This window comes from Onychostruthus taczanowskii, unplaced genomic scaffold (assembly GCF_017590055.1).
Source record: "Onychostruthus taczanowskii isolate IOZ18803 unplaced genomic scaffold, ASM1759005v1 scaffold32, whole genome shotgun sequence".
Classification (NCBI taxonomy): Eukaryota; Metazoa; Chordata; class Aves; order Passeriformes; family Passeridae; genus Onychostruthus; species Onychostruthus taczanowskii.
The window spans coordinates 4,335,583-4,360,128 of record NW_024500572.1 but is presented as its reverse complement, the minus strand read 5'-3'; the positions used below and the strand labels follow the sequence as shown (position 1 = coordinate 4,360,128).

Genomic DNA, 24,546 nt, shown 5'->3' with positions numbered 1-24,546 from the left:
ACCCCTCCGAGAGGGCGCAGCAGGCAGGCGGCCGCAGCACCGGGCGGGAGCGCTCAGTGCTGCGCCGCTGAACCAGGGCTCAGTTGAAGGCAAGCCGCTGCCAGCAGTAAAGATGGCAGCACGGGCGACACGGGGAGCGGCACAGGGTGGCTCGGCGCGCATGCGCGGGGCCGGCCCGGGGCTGGCGGGGCCCGTTACCGGCCCCGCTGCCGCCGCTGCCGCCGGTCCCGCGATGGCGAAGCGCCTGAGGAGCAGCGAGGTGTGCGCCGACTGCAGCGCTCAGGGTAGGCACGCCACCGCCACCGGCACCGCGCGGCCTCGTCCCGCCGACCCTTCTCGGGCCGGGGGCCGTGAGGGCGCCGCTGGCCCGGGAGTGTCACCGCCCCGGAGCGGCCGCCGCTGCACCTGTGATGGAGCGGGATGGGTTGTGTGGGAAGGGACCTTAAATCCCATGGGCAGGACAGCTTCCAGGAGGCCGGGCTGCTCCTAGCCGCGTCCAGCCTGGCCTGGGACACTGGCGGGGCTGGGGTGTAACTCCGTGTCCGGGTGTCCGGGTCCCGAGCCCGGGGCGGGCAGAGCTCCGGCAACGTCCCGGAGATCTCCGGCGGGAGAGGAAACGCCGAGCTGCCCAGTTCAGGAAGGAGGAAAGCTGACAGAAATCCACCTTCCAGTCCCGGGGCTGCAAGGTGGGAGGAGGGCGTGGGGTGGGAATGTGTCCCTGGAAGGGAGCGGGCTGTTCGGGGGAGCTGGGGAGGCGAGGGCGGGCCGGGCTCGGAGCTCTGCATCCATCCCGAGCTCCCAGCGCCGGGGGAGGTGAACTGGGAGTTGTCCCACGGCCGGGGTTGGGGCTTCCAAGGAAAGTTGTGCTGAGGTGTCTGGAGACGCTCAGGGAGCGGTGTCTGCTCTGGGCTGACACGTATCCCACTGCAGATCAGTTTGGGAGCGAATGGAAGCAGATTTTGTGTTTAGAAGGGCTCTTGCATCTCCTGACCATCTGTAGTTCTGCTGCTCTTGTATCTAAAACTGCCCTGCTTTATTTTATCAGCTCTGTGTCTTTTCTCTCTAGTTCTTGCTGTTTGTGTTCTGGGCAGGTTCTTGCCATAATTAATTAATTATGCACATACTGAAATGAATTAAAGCACTAATGTAATAATACATTATTATTACGGGTATAATGTAGATGTCTGTGTAATGTAGATAACACTGGAATTGGTAGAAGATAGGATGTGGGAGAAAGGAGAACAACTTTTATTAAATCTGAGTTATGTTTAAAAAAATTGTAAAACTTCCAGGAAGTTACTTTCTTCTTTTTACAGAAGGAATTCTTCCCTGGGAGGGTGGCGAGGCCCTGGCACAGGTTGCCCAGAGAAGCTGTGGCTGCTCCATCCCTGGAAGTGTCCAAGGCCAGGCTGGGTGGGACTTGGAGCAGCCTGGGATAATGGATGGTGACCCTGCCTGGGGTAGGGATTGGAACTGGGTGAGCTTTAAGCTCCCTCCAACCCAAACTAGCCTGGATTCTGCTTGTATCCCTGTAGAAATTTGGTTTTACAATAAATGGAGCTGGCATCCCTCAGGCAGGCAGTTTTCCCTATCACACAAGGAAGCCTATCTATGCTTGCACACCTCAGGAGTGTTGTGACTCGGAGATAAAGCTGTGTGAATTGTGTTCCTTAAGGTCCTGGGGGTATCAGAATCTCTGTCAGGTAATCCTGTAACCCTGCCTTTTATCGTGACATCAGAGCACTGCCAGCTCTTTCCTTATTTACTAGAAATCCGCTGGCTTATCCACATATATAAAGAAATCTCAATTTAATCTTTTTGTAAATAAAACCAATCAACCCCTTCCTTTAGCTGAGCCAGAGGGTTTGTCCCTGGCTGCAGGGGGGCTGTGTCAGGAGACCTGGGGGCTGCACCTGCATTAATTATTGCTTCCCCTGGAAGCTCATCAATGCCCCCTTTGTCTCTGCAGGGTGTGGAGGGTTTTCTTTGACTCGGGGTGATCTTACAGGAGCTCTTGTGCTGCACTTCCTATCCCGAGGCAGGAGCTCACTTCTCAAAGCCAGGGCCGGGTTTGTCTTCATCTCACGCTTCCTGTTTTGAACCACCCTGCAGGTTCCTGAAAGCGCCCGCCCGGCCCTGCAGCTTCTCCCCAGTTGTTCTTTGTATCAAAACCAGCGTGGGCAGCAGGGCCAGGCTGTGGCCACCCCTCAGCTGGACACTGAGGCCCCTCAGTTGCTTTGTCCAGCTCTGGGTCCCTCGCTCCAGACAGACATTGAGGGGCTGGAGCGTGTCCAGGAAAGGGAATGGAGCTGGGAAGGGGCTGGAGCACCAGGAGCAGCTGAGGGAGCTGGAAAGGGGCTCAGCCTGGAGAAAAGGAGGCTCAGGGGGGACCTTGTGGCTCTGCACAACTCCTGACAGGAGGGGACAGCCTGGGGAGGGTCAGGCTCTGCTCCCAGGGAACAGGGACAGGAGGAGAGGAAACTGCATCAAACTGTGCCAGGGGAGGGTCAGGTTGGACAGCAGGAGGAATTTTCTCATGGAGAGGGTGGTCAGGGCTTGCCCAGGGAGGTTTACAGTCCCCATCCCTGGAGATGTCCAAGGAATTGCTGGATGTGGCACTCAGTGCTCTGGGCTGGTGAAAAGGGCATGATCAGTCACAGGTTGGGCTCAATATTGGAGGTCTTTTCCAACCTCAGTGATTGTGGGTTTCTGTGTATTTTGGTACTGGCTTAAACGTATTCTGATCGAGTCCATAATTATGTCTCTTAAAAATTACTCAAATTCCAGGACAGATACTTCATTGCATTAAATTTACACCTGAAATATCCAGGAGCATTGGGTGTTGAGGTGCAGGTAAAGAAAACCCCCAGTGCTGACTGCTGATAATGCAGAGCAATGCTCACAAACAGCCTGGGAATGGGCAAGGGAAGGGATCCCTGAGGATCCCATCCATGTGTGATGAGGCTGTCTCTAACAAGAAAGGACCAGGCTCATTAATCTGGAAGGCTGCCTCAGTTTGGGTCATTAGGTTGCCATGAATGCATGTTCACTCCATTGCTGCTCTTTTTCTTCTTGGAAATCAAAGTTGTTAAATAATGGATTGATTTAACAGGGAGTTCAATGTGCTTGTTGTAATTTGTTGTTTAACAAATTGATTATTTTTCTTATTTCACCTGCTTTAATTTGGCTCTGGGCTGGTTCTGGTGGGTCAGGAGATGCTGCTGTCCCTCGTGGCTCGGACAGGTTTGCCTGCAGCACACCCAGATCATCAACTCTGCTCAGAAACCTGTGATCACATCTTGTTTGCAGGGATTCAGTCCATTTGTTGTGTGGGTCAGAGGAGACTTTTCCATATGATGCACCAGTGCTCAGATGTGTTCTGACAGGACTCAGAAGTTCTCTCATCAAATACCAGGCAGCCTTGTACTCGCTTATTTGGCCTCAGACTCATCTCTGCATTTGAAATTAAGATTTTTCCAAAATAAAAGAGATCTTGATTTCCTTTTTTGTTCTCATGGGATGTGCTAGGTCTGAAGCTCTGTCTGGCTGCTCAGTTGCCTGTTCCTGCAGGGTTCTGGCACGTTGGGTTTCACGTGTCACTGACAGAAATTGGAATTTCTTCTGGAGACTGAGCTCTGAGCAGCTGAGGGACCTGTTTGGTGTCCTGTAGGCATTTATTGTTTTAACCTAATCCACCATTCCTACTTGATTTTATGCCTTTTGATGTTGTAGCTCATATATGTTATTTACTACTTCACTTCCCATCAGTTTTCTTTCTGGGCTGCTTATAAGATGATTCAGTTCGTATCTGCTATGAGATGAAGTTATTTTGCTTGAGAATTCTGGATTTTATTGAGCCTTTGACTTGGCACATATGTATCCTTTTTTATTATGACACTCTTGTGTGTTTTTATTATTCAATGTGGAAATTTAAAAGGCATTGTTATAGAACTGAAAACTGAGTAGTAGGAGGAAAGGCTGAGTGCTGTGGCAACTTTGTGTGTAGATTTAATTATTTTAAAAAGTATTTTTTGACAAGTTTAAAAAAAAAAAACAGAGTTTTTTTCAAAGAGCAAGTAGGCACTGTTGTTAGGAATTCTTCTGTGGGAGTCCACAAAATAACAAGTAAAGCACTTCAAGGTGGTGATAAATTCAATGTTTTGTTATGTTTAGAAAGGAAGGTATTTCCACAAGAAGAACTGCAAACAGTGGGGCTTTTCCCCAAATTTCCACTGCAGATGATCTCCCTGTCCTTGGAATGCCACATCCCCCATGAGTGCCAGGACTGGTGTTTCCCATTTTCCCAGCATCCAGAGCCCCAGCAGGGCTGTGACATTCACAGGCTCACACAGTGGCTGAGCAGGGAAGGTTGAAATGCAGAGCTGCTCATTTGAGACTCTGCTTTTGCAATCCAAGGCCCTGTTGCTTCCTGTGTTATAATGGATGGCTTCTTTTGCAGATCCTTGCTGGGCATCCATAAACAGGGGCATCCTGATCTGTGATGAGTGCTGCAGTGTGCACAGGAGCCTGGGCCGTCACATCTCCCAAGTGAGGCATCTCAAACACACCCCGTGGCCTCCAACACTGCTGCAGGTACAGAGGAAAACTGTTCTCCTCCATTGAAACCAGATACAGTGATTTTTCATGTAACTTAAATCACTAAACCTTTTTCTGCGAGGGGTCGTCCTTTTAAACTTTGTTTTTCTAAGTTATTCTCATTTTATTTCTTTTGTTTTGTTGTGGACCACTGAAGTCAGAATTATCTTTTCATTTTGAATTTGATGCCTTTGCTTTGGAAGATCACTTTCAACTTTCACAGTACATCTATGAAGGAAATTCCACAGTACATCTTTTTCAACCTGAATTTTCTTTTCATTGTAGGTGCTGTTGGGAAGAGCAGAGAGATTTAAGGGGGTTCTCACTAAATTCCACATCATAATATCCTAAACACATGCCCAGTTATAATATCTCAGCAGGTTACTGGTGCTGGCACACAGAGTGGGAATCTGTTTGCTTGATACCTGCTTGAAAATAATTACAGATAGTTGATTAATGCAGCCAGCAGCAAAATATCTGTGTGTTCTGGCTTTCAGATGGTGGAAACTCTGTACAACAATGGTGCTAATTCCATCTGGGAGCACTCCCTGCTGGACCCTGCCTCCGTGATGAGCGGGCGGCGCAAGGCCAGCCCGCAGGATAAAGTGCAGTAAGTGGGAAATGCAGAATTCTTATCTTAGAGAAGTGGAATTGTTTTATTCAGCAGTGACAGGGCAACAAGGAATCCATAGGAACCTCTGTGTGTTTGGTAGTTACTCTTTTCTTTTATTTCCAAGTATTAATTTTTTTAAAATTTATAGCGGAAATAGGAATACAGTGCTTGAATTCTTTGAATTATTGATTCCTGTTGAATAGTGAGGAACTCTGCTTGCACTTTAGTCAAAAGACTTTTCTTTGTCATATGCTTCATTTAACTCAGTGCTGCCAACAAAATGGAGTTTGGTTGAGGAATTAAATAAAAGTTCAGAGACTTTTGTCCCTGACTGTGTGCTGCACTTTAAAATGTAAATAACTGTGTAGAGTAAGTATATATCTTAAGTTGGCATGATTTTAAAGTCTGTATTTCTTTTAAGAAAGAGACACCACATGCTACAGTCTGCAGATATTTGATGGTTGTAACAGACTTTTTCTCTGTGTAGTCAGACAATCTGCACTGGGTTGTTTTTTAATGAAAATATTTTTCCATGCCTAACTTTGAATCAGAGATTTGCGTGTTGCTGATGGCAATCTTCACTTGTGAAATTTTTCTTTTTCTGGAACATCTGTATTACTTATGAAAACACTGATATTTCTTTCCTGTCCCTTCTTGTTGCCTGGATTTCTCTTTGCAGTCCCAACAAAGCAGAGTTCATCAGAGCTAAGTATCAAATGTTAGCGTTTGTGCATCGCCTGCCATGCCGGGAGGACGACAGTGTCACTGCCAAGGATCTCAGCAAGGTCAGTGCCTCCTGGGACAGCACAAATCTCACTGGCTTCCCTTGCTTGCTTTTGGCTTAACTGTTTCTGGTTTTCTGCACTATCATTTATCATAAATAAATAAAGCTTGACTTCAGCTCGAAGCCCCTTTTTTGTGGTTTTCAGTGGAAGTGATGATTGAGAGGCATTAATTGAGGTGAACTTGGAGAAAACCCTTTACACGAAAGAGCTGTAGTGAGAAATCTGCATGCTCTTGTTTCTCAAAGCATGGCTGAAAAATACCTGCTGAATCAGTGTGTTAAATACAATTCTGCTTCCTTTTCAGCAACTCCATTCCAGTGTGAGGACAGGGAATCTGGAGACCTGTTTGCGACTGCTCTCCTTAGGAGCTCAAGCCAACTTCTTCCATCCTGTAGGAGCCCTTTTTTCATTATTTTGATGATATACAATCAATTCTAGTTCATATTATTTACACTCATTTCAGCTGATTCATGTTATATTTCAATCTTCTACTCAGACCTTTTGGTTAAGTAGATACTTTTCCTTAATCTCTTGCAGGAGAAAGGAAACACCCCACTGCACGTTGCTGCTAAGGCAGGACAGACTTTGCAAGCAGAACTCTTGGCAGTTTATGGTGCTGATCCTGGCACACAAGATTCCAATGGGAAAACTCCAATTGATTATGCAAGGTGGGAGTCTCTGGTATCCATAAATCACACAATGGACCTGCTAAGATATGTTTCTGTCCTGAAATAATTTGTCTGCTAAATGCTAATAATACTTTTTCCTGAAAGAGTGAATAAATAAAAATGAGGAATAAGTATTTTCATCAGATCACAGCCTGTGACATCAGCTATGATGCCAATGACACAGGCTGTGCCAATCTAGCAGCTGACAGGAAATTAATTAGAGAAGAGTTTCTGAAAGTTCAGGCTCCAAGAGTGAGGATTTGCTCAGGAATTGCTGTAGGAATGTCCCAGACTGCAGAGATGGGTTGGGGCACACGGGGTGGAGCTGGGCTGAGTCTGTGATGGGTTGATGCACCAAGCAGTGCAGTGTTGGCTTGTACTAAATGTGTCTGACCATTTCTGTGTGTCACTGACTGCCCCCTGTCCCTGTGTGTGAGCAGGCAAGGGGGGCACCACGAGCTGGCAGAGAGGCTGGTGGAGATCCAGTACGAGCTCACAGACAGGTTGGCTTTCTACCTCTGTGGCAGGAAACCAGGTGAGCAGCACACCTGCACCCTCAGACCTGTCACTGCCACTTACAGGACATTCAGACTCTGCTGTGTCATATTTGTGCACTGCACTTTTTGTAACCCTTCCAAATAGTCAAATAAATTACACATAACCAAAGAAAGTATAAGATGTATGGTTAGGGATGATACATTTAAAATTGGGATAAAACTGCAGAGTTTTAAATAGACAGAAATTAAAAACAAAATTCCTTCCTGGTTTTCCACAAATACATGTTCTTTATATACTGTAGAAACTCTTCCAAGTAGTTTCTTCTAATTGAAGTGCAACAGCAGGGGAATGTTCTGTTAAGTGCGTGCCTTTTGAACACAAGGGCACTTACAGCTTTTTAACCATAAAGGTACCTGTGTTAGAACTTAATTTCCTTTTTTTTAATGGAATTTCAATACAACTAACAAGCCTTAATTGAATAATTACATGCAAGATAAATTACTTAGTGTTGCCTGATGCTTATTACTGAAAACTGTAGGCCGGTACCAACCTAGTAAAGTGCAATTTGTTTTCAATTCTAGAGCACAAAAATGGGCAGCACTTTGTTATACCTCAGATGGCAGACAGGTAAGTTGCTGATTCCATCACATGTCTGAAAACATCAGAATTAAAAAAACCCTAATAATTAAGTTTTCTTTCTTTTCTGAAACACATTTTAAGCTTGTTGCTATTCTGGCTTTTTAAAATGTACCTTTATTAGTCTTGAAAGCTTTTTTTCATAGAAAGAATATTGGGATATCAACAAAATCATAAAATTATAGAAGCCAATTATATTTATTAAAATGCAGGGAGAAGGTGAGATGTTTCTGGGGAGGGAACACACATGGGGAATTCCTAGGAAACAGATTGTGGAAATAATTTAAGGACCAACTGAGTATTTTTCTGATATTTTAATGCTTGTAACTTTTGGTTGTGATCAATGAAATCAGATTTGTGTAAGAAGTATCAAGTACTAATTTTAAGTTCCTGTTCCTCTTTTATTGCTGTGCAATTGGAAATAAGACGGCTGTAAGTAAATCACTGTCCAACCTCCTGCTTGCAAAACTTCTGTGAAAAACTTCAGTAACTTAAAAATTGTGTGGGTAAAAACCTGTGGGTATCCATATTCCAAAGAATTTTTGGTATTGTTTTGTTTTAATTTTAAAAAGAAAGCTTAATAGTATGCTAATTGTGATGTTGTAGTAGCAGTATTAATAACATCAGTGTGTTAAAAACAATGCTAAAAATACTGAAATACTGAAATTGTTAAGGTAAAAGTGACATTTTAATCACTGAGTTACCAAAATGTAGATTTTTGATATGTAGAAGCCATGAAATGCTGTAGATGTAATGATCACTTCTTGTTTTCATAGCAGTCTGGATGTATCAGAACTGGCAAAAGCAGCCAAGAAGAAGCTTCAGTCTGTAAGTAAAACTCCTTTTCTAGATGTGGCAAGCCCTCATTTCTCAGGCTCCCTAGCACAAGTATCTCTTGACCCATCTGTTGTAGGAGCAGCTTGAACCACAAATATTTTGTGAGCCTTCACTGTTCACTGAAGGTCACATCTCCAGTGCCATTTGGTACCTCATTCCCACAGTGCCTCTGCCTCACCCCAAACACAAAAGGTCTTCTTGTGATCAGATGGGAGAGGAAAAAGAAATCCATTGACCAGGAAAGGAATGTAGAAGAGGATGGTTGTTTCTGTACCTAGAAATGGGGTGGTCATGCATTTCTGCTGCCTGTGCAGGCTGAAAAAGGAGCTTTTCTGTGGATTACAGAGGCTGGAGAAAAGAGCAGAGTTGTGCTCTTACATTTTCTCTGTTATTTTCTGTTATCAGAGATCTTGCTGGGTTTCATTTCTTTTCAAACTGTAATTATTCTCCTCTACCCTTAGCTAAGCAACCACTTATTTGAAGAACTTGCCATGGATGTGTATGATGAAGTTGACAGAAGGGAAACAGATGCAGGTGAGTGAGACTTTCTGGAATTAAATAAAACAAGTCTGTATTGTCACTTTACATACAAGATTCCAGTCCAAGTACATGTTCTGTTCAAGTGCTTCTGTATTCAGCAGTTACTGCTGAGGAGTTTCTTTGTCTTGCATTGCCTGAAGGGGATGTTAATTGAAAAAAATCTTGTGTTTTCCACAAAGTAGAGAACCCTCTGGGGAAAAGCTTTCCTCTGAATTGATTGTGTTTGTGTTTGAAATTGCAGTCTTTTATTTGACAAAGAAATACTGTCAAGCAGTACAGGAAGGTTATTCCCTCTTCTTTTTTTTTCCTCTGGAGCAGTTTGGCTTGCTACTCAGAACCACAGCACACTCGTGACAGAGACCACTGTGGTCCCTTTTCTTCCTGTAAACCCTGAATATTCCTCAACCAGGAATCAGGTATGCAATTTTAATACTGTAAAAAATGATATAACAGCCCAGGTAATTAAGTTGGCCTAATTAATATTGCTTTACTGCATTTTATTATTGTAGAAGAGTCGCATCTACTTGGAAAGAGGTTAAAATAGTTTCACATTTCCCTTTTAAATCACACTTTTTGCAATAAATGTAGTTGAACAGTCCACACCAAGTGTGTAGTTCTAGTTTTTCCTGGGGACTCTGCTGTTCTTCTGATACAGGATGTACTTTTCTTTCCTCTGCATTATGGGAAGGCAGAAACTGGCTCGATTTAATGCCCACGAGTTTGCTACACTGGTTATAGACATTTTAAGTGATGCCAAACGAAGACAACAGGGGAATTCTCTCACTGGTTCCAAAGGTGAGTGAGCTTGTCAGCTCCTTTGCAGGCACTTCTTAAGTAGTTCAATCACTCCCAGAGCCCCTCAGCAGAGCTGAATTATGAGAGAGATCTATATATTGTTTTCTTATATATTTTTCCCTCTGGAGAAAAAATACAAAAAAAAAAATCTTTTTTACTTTTAATATTTCCCTGTATTTTTCATTTGCATGCTGACATCCATTTGTCCAATGTAGTCTGTTGGGGTTTTTTTAAATTTATATGAATTTTATTAAGCTGCTAAAGGATTCTCACCACTTATTTAAATTTGCCTAAACACTTAGAAGAAATAAAAAGACAAAACCATAATACTTTGAAGTTTTGGACAGTAATCATTCATTCCTCCTAGGTGGATCTAAATTGAATTTTTTCCAAATTATGAACTTCTATTTCTTCTCCAGACTTACTAGAATGTGTTTCATGTGTTGATCTGCAGAAAATGTGGAGCTGATACTGAAATCAATCAGCAATCAGCACAGCAGTGAAAGCCAGGACAATGACCAGCCTGATTATGACAGTGTTGCTTCAGATGAAGATACAGATCTGGAAACAAATGCAGCTAAATCAAACAGGCAGAAGGTAAGATTGAAAGAGTGATACACCCCCCCAAGTGTTATTAATAAAGGTAATTTGCATAAATTATCAGAAAATTAATATTTTAATTAATTTTATAATCATGTCTATGTCTATGAACTTTCTTAAATGTTGTTTCTTAAGGAATTTTTATTGTAAAAAAAAAAGCCTCTCTAGAAAAGTAATATGAATGGCTGGAGACAAGATACAGATTTAATTGATAGATTAAATAATTTGATCTGCCAAAAAGCTCTAAATCAGTGATTCCATGGTATTTCACAAACATTTACTGCTTCTTACTGGAGAAATACTCAAAGCAGACCAATGGTGTCCAAGTGAGTTAAACCATCCTGGAATAATGCAGAATGGCATCAAAGGGCAGTAAAACCTGGTGGTTCTACTTTAATCTTCTCTGGAAATGCACACTGGATATTTAGCAGTCTGTCTTTCATAACTTTGCAGTTCTTTATTGCATATTTTAAAAAACCCTTATAAAAGAGTATTTTATCACTAAAATGCTGATGCAAATGTTTTTGGAGGAGCTAAGAGCTGATTGATTTTCTAGAGGACTTTAAATGATTATGGTTAATGGATTTTATTAATTTCAACTTCATTTGAACTGTGATGCCTTTAAAGTAAGTACATGAAAAGCTGTTGAAATCTCATTATCTTGTTTTCTTCTTCTTAATGGTGTAAGTATTTTTCTCTTCCTTTTTCCTAGAGCTTGGATTCAGACTTGTCAGATGGACCAGTGACAGCCCAGGAATATATGCAGGTTAAAAATGCCTTGGTGGCTTCTGAGGTGAAGATTCAGCAGTTAATGAAAGTGAACATCAACCTGAGTGATGAGCTGAGGATTATGCAGAAAAAGGTAACAGAGGAGCCCCTCCCTCCAGCTCTTGGGGTATCTGAAATTGTCAGAATAAAACTGCTGGAACTGAGGATGAAATAATCCAGTATTAGGATAGTGAGAAAACTCATTCTGAAGTGGAGCTGCTTTGGGATCAGACATGAGACTATAAATATTTATGTGCAGCACATGCTTTAAATCTTGTTTTTTCATGGTGCTGGTGGTGGTCCAGCCCTGCAAATCACGAGGATTATTTGAACTTATGTCAAAACTTCAACATCAGTTTTCCAAGTGACAGGACAGTTGTTGCAAGTCTTGGGTGTTTTTGCTGTCTTGCTTCAATATAAGCAGCTTTAAACAATGAGGAATCAAGTGTCAGCACACCTTGTGTGTGTGCACTTACCTATATTTTGTGAGGTAAAAGACAATTTATATCTGAGTTCACTATCCTGTCTGAAAGATAGGATAAAACTAGACTAAAACTAGAAAGGGCTGGCTGCTTGCCCTCAGATTAATTGGAATATCCTTGTCTGTTAAGTGCCAGTTCTGTTCTTTTGGAATGGTGAACACTGGGAGATCTCAGAGTGTTTCCTTGGTCTTTCAAAAGCTTGTACTGGTTTCAGCATTTCTCTTGCATCAATTGAATTAATTTTTCATGTACATTGGGTTTCTTTAGACAGATATAATCATTTAGGGTAAAAAAAAACTCCTTTGGGGCCTATGAATTAATGAGGCTTTAGGATATTTTCATGGTGTAGCAGAAGGAAAATTCTTGCTGTCCTGCAGTTGTTCTTCACTTCATCTTTTCTTTCTGATGTGTTAATATAGCAAACTTACTCCAAATACACAAAATAATCAGAATTGGTACATTTTCTCTATCAAATAAATACATAATAATAATAAGATTTAAAATGCTTTCTTGTTGGCTTTTAGATAGCAATAGCTGATGCCTAATTTTCATAAGCTGAACTTTCTCCTTGCTTTGCAGAGCAAGCTCAAGTTCCTTTGTGCTGCCTCTGGTGTCTGTGCTGCAGTTCTGGCATTGTCAGATTTCACTGGCCTTATGTTAAAGTCTTCTAAGTCCTTGTATTGGCTGCTGCAATGAATCCCTTTGCTTGGAAAACTGTTGTGTTGGCAGTCTGTCCCCCACAGCCTCATTCTATCCCAGGATTCCTGTGCCAGTAGAGCAGGCTGGAGGGAATGGGCCGTGTGTTTTTGAACTACAGCAGCCAATTTTAACATCTAACTTCAGTTTACATCCCACCAGCTGCTGGAAACCAGCACCTAAATATTTCCAGATCTGGAATAAAGGTGTTTCTATGCTTGTACCAAGCAATTCAAGTAGATTTTGAAAAAGAAATGAACCCCCAGGCAGCAGTACCTGGATTTTCTGGTACGGCTGACAAGCGAGTGTCGCGTGGTCACTTTGCTTTTGGCACTTGCTCTTAGGAAACCAAATCCCACTGCTAAACGTTTCTTTCAGCTCCAAACTCTACAGAGTGAAAATACCAACCTCAGAAGACAGGCCACAACCAATATCTATCAGGTGCAAAGTGGTTCTGAGTACCCAGACCCCAGCAGCAATTCCTCCCTAAAGCGGCGCCCGTCGGCCCGGGGCAGCAGGCCCATGTCCATGTACGAGACTGGCTCGGGGCAGAAGCCCTACCTGCCCATGGGGGAGGTCACCTACCCAGAGGAAAACATCACCAGGCTGCAGCCCTTCCCTCCACACGTGAGTAAAACTGCTGCTGCTTCTGCACTGCCTCTCATGTTCAGCTTTCCTGTCTCTTCCGACGCTGCTCGTTCACTCAGCTTCTGCCTCAGAGGGGAAAAAAAAACCCAGAGGGGATAAACTGTGAGAATTGTTCATGTTTGCTGTATTAACATGTCTGCAGGAGCCTGTTGGTTTGAAAAGCAGAAGCTGTAGCAGCTCTGGCATATGGAAACTGGAGCTTTTGGCTTCTGCTCAGCTGGTTTTTTAACCACATTATATATAGATATATATATTTATACATATATTTATATATAGATATAAAATATCAATATGTGATTGTCTGAAAACCAGGAAGGGAGGGGGAAATAATATTCCAAGAAGGTAGGTAAAGTTTATGTATTTCTGGACATAAACATGCAGGTACCAATTTGTGGAACTTCATAACCACCTTGAAAAAATAAAATAAAGTTGAAAAATTTTCCCCAGACTACCAGTTTCTTATTCTGAATTTGGAACTGGAGGCTGGAGATGGTTTAGATCTGCCAGTCAAGCAGATTATTCTGGTTTAATATTTTCCCTTGAAAAAATAAAATAAAGTTGAAAAATTTTCCCCAGACTACTAGTTTCTTATTCTGAATTTGGAACTGGAGGCTGGAGATGATTTAGATCTGTCAGTCAACAGATTCTTCTGGTTTAGTATTTTCCTGTGTGAAGTGAAGAGGGAGTTCTCTGTTGGCCAGAGGGATTTTGCACTGAAGTGTTCACACTTTACAGAAGTGACCCACCACACACTAGTGCATTTAATTAACAAGTGCATTTAATTCATTAGCACAGTTAATTTTTTGTTTCATCTTCATAGATTGTTGCCCTGTGGGCTGCAATACAGGACAGTATCTTTTAGGCACACATTGAAAATGTGTGGATTTTTGACAATATCTTTCCCTCTTAGTAGCAATGTCTTTTATTTCCTTCCAGTCAAATTATTAAGACCTTTAAAATGTATTTTGAAGTTACCTTTGGCATGAGGGAGAGCAAATATTCCGTGCACATTCCACATAAGACAGTTGAATGCACCAAGGGAATCAATCCCCACCTTCAATGAAATTAATTTAAGCTATGAAATCTAGATAATTTTAAATTATATTGTCATGTTGATATGATGGCAGTTCTGGCAGCAAGAAATGTCAGAATTCATTTGTGTGTGACGGTGTTTGCAAAATGTGACAGTGCTTTGTATAGGTCCTATGGCCATTTGGGTGGAAATTTGGATAGCAGTAGCAGTTCTGAAGCATTGATTTGTTTTGTGGAGTTAGTTAATTTGGCATGTGGTGAATTTTTTTGTTCTCCGTGGAATTTGGCACCTCTGGAATCTCAGTATTAGAATAAGCATGAATTGAATTGTATTTTGAAAGAATTAAGTCCCCTCAGCCTAAGCCAGATTCTCAACGTCATTCTTGCTTTATGTCTTCTCCATGGTTTTAAGAATGTTCCTTTGATTTCAGTTAAGAGTTTGTTTGTGTTTTGGTTTTGGTTTTTCTCTTTCCCATTTTCAGATCGGGAGGAGTGCGTTTGTGACCTCCTCTTCATCTCTACCTTCCTTCCCCTCCACGCTTTCCTGGTCGAGGGATGAGAGCACACGAAGGGTTAAGTACCTTCCCAATCCATCTTTTCCCTGGAGGAGGTGCCAATCTCCCCAGAAGCACATCCTCTCTCTTCCCCCTCTCACTGCCTGGCCTTCCAGCCTGCATGGAGCAGAATTTCCTCCCTTCCATTCCTGCTGCCACCAGCTCTGGGCTCTTGCCTCTCTCTAACTTCACATCTTCAGCCTTTAACACCACGCACAGTTCTGCAGGTCACTTGTTCAGCTGCACAACAGCCCCAAGACAAGCTGGCTGCTGTTTGGACACTGATTTTCCAGGCTCTCACTGATATTTCTAAGCCAATGTACAACTCTCCTGCTGACTAAAAGCACTGCATGAGGCCCAGCTTCAAAGCTTCTTTCCTTGGGGGCTGGTGGCTTGCACCAATCCAGGTGGTCCTGATTGACTGTTTGCCTTACAGATAACAAATCTGGGGGTTTAAATGTTTACTCTGGTCTCTCCCTGCCAGGACACAGATTCTCCTTTTTAATTCCTTCTGTCCCCATTTTATTTTGACTATGCCATGTATGGACATATTAATCCAGAAAATACTAGATTTGCAAGTAGGGATAGAATAAAAACTTTCAAGGGAATATCCTACTTAGCCAAATGGAAATCTGGGTTTGGCTGCAGTGCTGTCTGATACTGGAGACTTGCACAGGGTTTGGTTGATTGTTTTTATTCTACACTGATTCTATATTAGTGATCCCACAGTATCTTCTTCTTGTAATTCATCACTGTTGTTTGTATTTCTGACCAGATGGTAGAGCTTTGCCTTATTAGGATTGTTGTCTCTGTACACCTGGGAGTGGGGAAAGGTCAGACTCTACATAAAATAGTTTATTTTCAAAATACATTTCACTTATACAATTGATCTTTACCAGCTGTCCTGAGAGAGGAGTGTTCAGAAAATGCTGGTTTTTCCTTCTGTGCAGAGTAACTTTAAAATTGAAAAGGGGTTCCTAACTCCAGGTGCTTCATTTAAGAATTGATGGATTTAACATCAGATGAGTGCTTAACAAACGTACTGAAACTCAGCCAGTGAAAACCAGTTCCTGGTCACATTTTTGGTCTGTCCTTGAGGCAGAAATATTATTTGATCAGCAGATTGGAGGTGTCCCTTACAGTTTAACCCTGGAGACTCCCTCATGGTGACTTTAGGGTTTCTGTAAGAGCCCCAGGGCTGGTTGTTGGGGCTGTGAAGAACCCTGAGCTGCTTCTCTGTGATCAGAGTGACATCAGACACATCATGCTGGGTACCTGGGTGAAGCTTTGCAGTTTTTAGAAGACTTGAGGAAGCAGATGTGTGGTCATCCTGGGGCCTGGCTGAGGATTTGCCCTCCAAGCTCATTGTGATATCCTTTTCTTCATTCAGCCTTTGCTCTGGGATCAGCCTCCCACTTTGCAATGGGCCTACAGTGCTCAATCCAGCCTCTGCTTCCCTGCATTCCTCCTGCTCTCATTTCGGCTTCCACTTTGGAATTGGCCCCTCTCCTCTTTTTGACACTGCTCTTCTGTGGCCCTCTTATGGTTGGCCTCCTGCCCTTATTGCATCCAGTGCTCTGGGGCACAACTCTCACTTGTTTGGTCTTCCAGCTCTGTACCAGTATTAAGCATTCAATGGACCTCAGTTCCTCACACTTTGTCCTCCCACCCTGTTTTGGGCTTCACTTTGCAATGGGCTTTAACTCCTCTGGCCCCAAATTGTGATGAGCTCCAGGTCTCATCAGTCCCACACATGCCCTCAATCTTCCACCTGCAGTTTGGGCTCCCCCGTCTCTGTCTCCTGTCTGTATTTTGGCTTTCCCACTGCCGCAGTCTTCGGCCCTTGTTTTGGGCTCCCATTTTGCAGTGGTCTTTCCACTCTGCATTCAGCCTCCCCACCGTGGTCTCTGGCCTCTGCTCTGCTCTTGGTCTGGCCTCCTTTTCTCTGGGGTTCTCTCCCTCTCCAGTGGTTCTTATTCACTGTTCAGGCTCCTGTTTCATGGTGCTGCTTCTCCATTTGGCCTGTGCTCCTGGTGGCCTCTCAGAGTGTGTCCCCGGGGCATTTTCAGTGGCAGGGAAGGACGCTGTGCTCTGTCTGTCTGTCCTGCTGTGCTGGGTGTCCAGGGGCTGGTGGGGCTGTCCTGGCAGTGCCCAGGGCCTCGGGTACAAGCTGAGCAGCAGCCTGGCATGGGGAGAGGGGCACAGCAGCTGCAGGGTAATGCAGGAACTGTTGTGCAAGGAGCAAATCCACAGCACGTGGCTCTGGCACAGCCCAGAGCTGCTCTTTCCTGCACAGGCTGAAGTAAATCTGTTCCTTGCAGGCCTCGAAGCTGGAGAAGCAGAGCAGCGTGTCTGAGAGCGACTATGACAACCCCACCACCCCCGTGGAGCTGGAGGAGCCGGGGTAGGTGCTGTGACACAGCTTGGGGGTGGCAGGGGACTGCTCTGTCCCCAGGCCAAGCCCTGCTTTGCTCCCTGCAGGTCGGGCAGGAAGGGCAGGCAGCGCAGCGTGGTGTGGCAGGGGGAGGGGTCCATCCCTGAGGACACAGACCCAGCCCCCAGCTCCAGTCTGCCCAGCACAGAAGATGTGATCCGGAAAACTGAGCAGATCACCAAGAACATCCAGGAGCTGCTGCGGGCAGCACAGGAGAACAAACATGACAGGTAAGGAGGGAAAGCTGAGAAAGCTCTGGGGCTGGTGAGAAAACAAAGGAAATTCTTCAGGTGTTTCCACCTGTAGCACAGGTGAAAGTGAAATACAGCCCTGCTATTTCACACCTGTAAAATGTGTAGGCCTGTGGTGTCCTTAGTGCCACAGGGCAAGTTGGGGACAAGTGACCAGCCCCTTGTGAGTGGGTCCTGGCTGCAGTGCTGCCTGCCCTGCCCTTAACTTGTGAGTCCTGCTGCAAAACCAGGGTTGTAATAGACACAAATCAAATGTGTTGCAGAAAACTCCCTGCAATTTTTTCTTGGGTCTTCACCCCTCTATGTCCATAGGTAATTACACCCTGCAGAATGTGCTAATAACACCAAGCCTTGCTTCAGGAGCAAATTGTGAAAGAGGGAGAATTTGGCTTTCCTACTGAGGTATTAGTACAAATTATGTACCAGCAAAAGTATTTTGAACTATTGGTTTTAGATACAGAGCCAACTGAGTGAGCAGAGCACTGACTGAGCACATCAGGCTGCAGCAGCTTCAGCTCCCTCAGGGAAATTCTGGCCCACCTGAACAATTTCCAGAATAGCTGTGGGTTACAAAAAGTGATACTGCCCCTGCTGATCATCAGGTGGTGTTCTCCACACTGCTCTTCTAGAAGGCTGTAAATCAAAGTTATATATTCCCAGATGTGAGCACATTTTGGGGCTGGAACACTCTGGGCTCCAGCAAACCTGACCCTGCAGGCTGCTGGGTCTGGCTCTGCTGTGGCCCCAGCTCGGTGCCCTCTGTGCCTGGGAGAAGCAGCAGAGGTTTGTGTTGAGCCCTCACTTCCTGCCTGGCTCAGAGAAGTGAACAACAATGGGGCCACTTTTGTTCTGTGTTTTTTCCTTCTTGTACTTTGCTATTTTTAGCAGGGCTGGCGTGGCCTCTCCTTCTCACCCGAGTGACGACTTCTGCCGTGTTTGTACTGAGCTCTTTGCCCTTGGTGTAACCTTTTCCAGTGCAATCTCTTGGTGCTTGTTTCACACAGAGAAGCTTCAAATGAGTGTAGTTTTTATGTATATCACACTATACAGTTGTGAATTTAAAAAAGAAATCATTGAAGGAAGCAATGCAGCATACCTGGCTTTCGTTGTTGAATTGATCAGGTTTTTAAAAAACCTGTTATGCTGCATTTTTGTTTTCTGTACCACACGTGGAGTGAGGTGTTTGCCTATGCTTAGATGAGTGTTATCTTGCAAAACACTGAACGAGGAAGCTGCTGTTCTTTGTTTTCCCCTTCCCTGGCTTCCTTAACACAGGGGAATGCTTCCTTACCAAAATGAGACACTTGAGGATGTAATAACACATCCTCCAAGCTCATGCTGGGAACGTTGTACAGAGAAATCACATGCTGCATAGCTAACTGGAGAGTAAAAAAAAAAAAATGCAATGCCAGAGTATCATCTATTAATGAAACCCCTTCTCCCTTTTGTTTCTCACTCTCTCCCATCCCTTTCCCTGTGCTCCATGGGCTCAGCAGGCCCTTGGAGCGTGGGGGCACATCCCAGCTCAGACACAGCCTCGGCACGCGGCTCCCCGGGGCTGAGCGAGCGCCCCTGCAGCCTCTGACCAGCCAGCAGCCCGGCCCTGCCTCCTGGTACTCTGGCCTCTGTCCCTGCCTCCCAGGCACAGTGTCCTTTCTCCTTCTCTCTGCTGCCTTTTTCCCTCCCTCTCCGGCCGCACGGGGTCGTGGAAGGCGATGCATGAAATGCTGCAGGGGATGAGGGAACTGCAGGCAGCCCCCTCCAAGCCAGGGGTGTGGCACAACCCCTTCAGCTCCCAGTAGGTATCAGTGGGCAGCAGAACCACAGCCTGGAGCTGCAGCTGGCTCTGGTGTATTCTTCTGTCTCTGTTTTGGTTTTTATTGCCTGTCAAGATAAATTAAATTACAGCTTGGTTGGTTTGTGGAATTACAGAATAGTTGGGGTTAGAAGGAACCTTAGAGCCCCCCTTGTTCTACCCCCTCCATGGACAGAGACTCCTTCCACTATCCCAGGTTACTCCAAGCCCTGTCCAACCTGGCCTTGGACACTTCCAGGGATGGGACAGCCACAGCTTCTTTGTGCCAGGGTCTCCTCACCCTCACAGGGAAGAATTTCTTCCTTTAGGAAGAAATCTTTGAGGCTTGAAGGTCCCTTCCAATCCAAAATATTCTATGATTTTGTGGACAAAACACGTGGTTGCTGCTTCTTAGCACCATTGCAAAAGTAGCAAGGAGTTTCACATTCCCAAGGTGGAACATTCACACCTGACAGCTGAGGCCCCTCCAGTGTTTATACAGCTGGGGGTCAAATGAGATCATTTGTATCCCAAATCCATGAAAAAAGATGTCTGTTTATATGATATCTTCCAACCTGACCAAAACATTGTTTGTTAGTGCCTAAAATAAAAGTGACATTTGCCTGAGCGGCTCTTTAAAACAGAACTGCCCAGGTTCAAACCCAACAAATGTCAGGATTGGAGGAAGAGATTAACACAATTTACTGCTAATGAGGGATTCCTTTTCCAAGCTGTCACTACTTGAATATCTTCCTGATGTCTCACTGGAGCGTGTGTAAACCCAACAGAGTGTCAGAGCATCTCACAGTGAGTGTTGAGACATCAAACCAAAGCCATTCCTCCAGGCTAGACTGGAAACTTTGCAGCTGACCTAGAGAACATACAGTGAAACATGTTCACCTGAGTGTCTCATTCAGATTATTCTCAGGGCTTTCTCTGCCTTGTTAGTGAAGGGTTTAATCAGTAAATTGACTTTTTAATGAGGTGGGGTGCTGGTCACTGTGGCTGCAGGGAGCAGATTAATCATTAACTCCACAGCAGAAGGGGAATTGTGGTGAACTTGGAAGACCTCTCTCCACTTTTAGTTTATTTGGAAGAACTCATGTGACTTGAGACACATGGAAATACTCCTTTTAAAGCAATTTTCCTGCATTGCCAAAATGACCCCAGTGTGTTGCTTTTCTCTCAGTGCATTTGCAAGTGACTGATTTTTTTGCACCTTTGGTGTTGCAAGAAGATCAAATCAATAATGACTGGGGGGGTGGGTCTGGGGGCTCTTTTTGCTTGAAAGGGCACTGACCTACCATAACCCACACATGCTGAATAGTTTTCTTGAATGCTTTGTGAGTTTTGAGATTCTCTTGCTTAAGATTGGATCATGTGAACTAACTTATGCTTCAAAGACTCAGTTTTGGCATAAGAGTCTTTTGAAATGAGACTTGTGAGAGAGCACACTAACACTTCACTATTCACAGCAGTTTATGGTAAATAATTCTATTTTGAACAGACCAGTTTTCATTTGGTATATAAATCAGAAGTGAAATCTGTGAGGATTCATGGAATCTGCCTTTGTTTTATTAACTAACTCATCAGAGTTAGTGAATATTTAGAATTCACAGACTGTGGATACCGTTGGTAGTTTGGGGATGCATGTGTGTGAGAACTCTGCCTTGTCTGTTTACTGGATATTAATTAATCCAAGAAGGCATCTTGGTGTTCTGAAGTTGCACACAAATGGAGACTTTCCTGACCAAGTTTTATATGGAAAGTATGGACAGTTATTCCTTCAGACCAACTCCGAAAAACAGCGAAAATCTAAGAAATAATTTTGCACTGTTGGTTAAGTTCTTGCTTTTTCTTGAAGTCACTTGGTTGTTTTTAGAATAACAGTCACTGAGCAGTGAAGTGGAAGAGGGAGGGGAGTCTCCACACAATGAATAACCCAGGGCATCTTTCTGCAGCTATATACCGTGCTCCGAGAGAATACATGTGGCAGTGACAGAAATGGCAGCCTTGTTCCCAAAAGTAAGTACCTGCCACCATCAGAATGGTTTCCTTGTGTGCAATTCCCCTTCAGAATGAAAATTAAAAATTATTTCACTTCAAAATGAAAACGGTAGGGAGAAATGATGGGGTTATGATGCACCTTTGTATTTATTAGCGTGGCAGCTGGTAAAGGCTGAAGTGTGACTCCAGGCCTTTAATTGTACTCTTGAATGTAAAACACTTAAGAATTGTACAAAACAGGAGGTGCTTGGATCTGGCATGAAGAGTTGTGTGGTTATATAGGAATTTCACCAGACTCATTACCCCCTTTGCCATCTGAGTTCCATCACCTGGATTTCTTTCCTGCAGCCACGTTTAGCTCTGTTATCCATCCATCAAAGTGATCTGTTTGCTCACAGCAAATTTAGGGAGTGAAATCCCCATGACCAAGTTCTTGTAAAGTCTTTACCCACCTCTCCAAAACTGCAAGGAAAGAACCAAAGCTGCTGTCCCGCCTGCACCCATCATCCTGGACATGCTGTCCCCTCCTGCGAGACAGGACATGGGCTGGGACAGTAAACAGCCACCAGAAATGAGCTTGAGTAACTTCCTAAGGGAGGGCACGGAGCAATATTCCCTGCCTGCTGCCTGGCAGCCCTTCGGGATCTCCCCGAGAGCAGAGGGAAATTCCCCCGGCTGCCACGAGGGGAATCGGGGCTTGGCCGCATCAAAGAACCCTTGTGAGCACTCCCGGCTAATTAAAAGGTTGTGTTGTTCTGCCTGTTCCAGCGTCTGTTTTCCCTTCCCAGAAGCCCAAGTCGGAGCTGGTGAGGACTTCCCTGCGCCTGCTGACATCCAGCGCCTACAGGCTGCAGTCGGAGTGCAGGAAGGCGCTGCCCGCCGAGCCCAGCCCCGCGCCCGACATCCAGCTGGTGACACAGCAGGTCATCCAGTGCGCCTACGACATCGCCAAGGCCGCCAAGCAGCTGGTCACCATCACAACCAAAGAGAACAACAACTGAGGCACTCGGGGCTTTTTACTCTGGGGTTTTTTTTTTAAAGGTTGGATTTCAACATATAGGTGTGGAACTATGCGCATTTTTAAGAGGAAAAAAAAACTTCAAGGGGCAAGAAACTTTTTTTTTTTTTTTAAACTCAGTATTATTTTTGCATGTTTTCTAACAATTTTATGATTAATTTAACCCACTGCCTTATTTTGTGCCTGTGTTGCCAGTGTAGTTATGGATAATAGCATGTTGCAAGTAGCTGTGGAGCCACTCTCATGTCCCGGCGCTGTACCGAGCTCTTGTAGACGTTTCCTTGGGGCCACGTTCTGCTTTCAGATCCTGCTGGTGGAACTGCTCTGACACCACTGCACGGATGGGAGAGCAGCATCTCCATCCCTCTGGAGCCTCCCCTGCTGGGATCCTGCTGGCTGAGGCTCCCCAGGCTCCAGGACTGCTCCCAGCAGGAAGAAGGTTTGTCCTGGTAACGGGGTACAAGCCCAACGTTCTCTGTTCCCATATCAACTGTTGTGCAATATGTTTTTTTTTTAGTCTGCTAAACCAGTAGTAGTTGTGGGCATCCAAGCTTGTTACGTGTAACTCTACAAGGTCTTTGTCACTTTATCTGTTTTGGAAGGAATTTGAAACTTAGTAGTTATTTCTTTTAGTTGTCACTATGCCATTAATATATATGTTTGATGTTATTTTAGGGCATTAGTGGTTAAAATATTATCCTTTGTTTCTGAGTTAGTAATTCATTGTTAAGTTTCCTGCAGAATTTTTCTGTCATCTTTGAGGCACCGTCTTGTTTGCAGCAGCATTTCTCAGTAACTCCAGATGCAATTTCACTAAAGATTTCTGTGCTTATTAGCAAAAAAAAAAGGAAGTTAGAAGAGTGCCAGTGCAAAAGCAGCTGTGTCTGCCACAGCACATAACCTCTGTACCTCAACATATCCAAATGTGAAAATATTTCTCGTATCTCCTAAGTTTTTTATGCAAATCTTTACAAATTTGACAACTTGCTGAGTAACCCCTGCCAGGCTGCCTGGCCCCAGTGGCCATGTGTGCTCCAGGTTTCTTCATCTATAACAGTTCACAGAAGTGTGTCAGTCCCTAATTTAAAAATTGAGAATATTTTTGGGAGTCTGAATTTTAGGTGGTGCAGGAAATCACTGATGTTTGCCTCTGTCCAATTTGGAAGTGTCTTGTCCCTGCCCAGGAGCCAGCCATGGTGTGTTTGTGTGGATATAAAAGTGCCATAGCACTGCTGGATTCCTGGTGCTGTCTGGTCACAGAGTCTGAGGGAGGGAAGGAATGGAGAGAGGAGATGACAGCCCAGTAAATTAATGTTCTTCATTGTGGTGTTTTATTTCCTTTCTGCCCTTCTGAACCCCAGAAGCAGCTCTAGCCAGACAGCAGAGGCAGGCTGGGATTAAAACTGCAAATGACCTTTGTGAAACCTACTTCAAAATCATGTAACTGGCAATTAATTAAATACATTGAGAATCTTCTCGGAACTTTTCCTTAAATAATGGTTGAAAGGCAGCAGATGGTATTTTTCAGTCTCCCAGGACACCACTGTGTGCTGTTCTTTAACATATCTTACCTGCTTTCCAAAGCAGGGTAACACTGAGCTATGGTGTATTTTACACTTATTTAAACCTGCCTTTGATACAAAACCAAGGGACACTTTAGTAACTGCCAGCCCCTGCTCCAGCTACACTGAAATCAGAGTGGTCCACACCCCACAGGAACCCCCAGCAGCAAGTTCATGAACCCTCCACTCACAGCACTGCAGTCACAGAGTTTGTAGCACCTCAAGTAACAAAAGTGTGTTTTTCTTTTAGGACTAGATCTCTTGTTCCCCTGTAAACAAACTTGCTCTTCCTTTACAAAATGCTGCAGAGGAAAGGAAAAGCTTTTTTTGCCTTTTTCCAAACCTTGTATTTATCAGTGTCATTCTGTCTGTACAATATTTTGACTTTTAATCTTTTGTTTACAGTATTACTATAAAATGCTAAAACCCTTTCAGTGTGTGAAATAATGTGGGCTTATTTGACTGCTGGTTCTCCGAAGATCTCTGGAAAAGTTTCTACTCTTGAGTCAAGTGCTGCCAGTCTTTGTAACAGCTCCTTGTGCACTGTGACAGGACTGGTGTCAAGCTGCAGTAGTGGATGGTAACAGCAAGGAATGAACTGCAATAATCAGCTCAATCTCCTCTCCTGTTGCTGCAGTGGTTTGCTCATGTAAGAAAACCAAATCCTTGTTCAGGTTTCAATTATTCATTATTTATTAAACAAGTGAAAAACAATCTTTAATTCTCCAGCA

The 24,546-nt window shown here is 44.2% G+C and overlaps 1 protein-coding gene across 11 annotated transcripts; it reads left to right on the top strand.

Moving 5' to 3' along the window:
* Positions 1-133: 133 nt before the first annotated feature.
* Positions 134-24,245, top strand: GIT2 (GIT ArfGAP 2). Of its 11 annotated transcripts, none has more exons than XM_041410015.1 (21): positions 134-284; positions 4,460-4,593; positions 5,094-5,206; positions 5,889-5,994; positions 6,299-6,385; positions 6,532-6,662; positions 7,103-7,197; positions 7,742-7,787; positions 8,576-8,624; positions 9,095-9,167; positions 9,492-9,589; positions 9,857-9,968; positions 10,423-10,565; positions 11,281-11,430; positions 12,893-13,141; positions 14,677-14,766; positions 17,070-17,152; positions 17,230-17,412; positions 18,927-19,046; positions 21,190-21,253; positions 22,024-24,245. In XM_041410015.1, the coding sequence occupies exons 1-21, from the start codon at positions 161-163 to the stop codon at positions 22,234-22,236; spliced, it is 2,463 nt and encodes an 820-aa protein (XP_041265949.1). In that variant the 5' UTR covers positions 134-160; the 3' UTR covers positions 22,237-24,245. The 11 variants fall into 11 exon arrangements, with proteins under 11 accessions (XP_041265949.1, XP_041265950.1, XP_041265948.1 ...); XM_041410016.1 differs by having other exon boundaries at positions 8,573-8,624; positions 18,930-19,046; XM_041410014.1 differs by having other exon boundaries at positions 8,573-8,624.
* Positions 24,246-24,546: the final 301 nt, after the last annotated feature.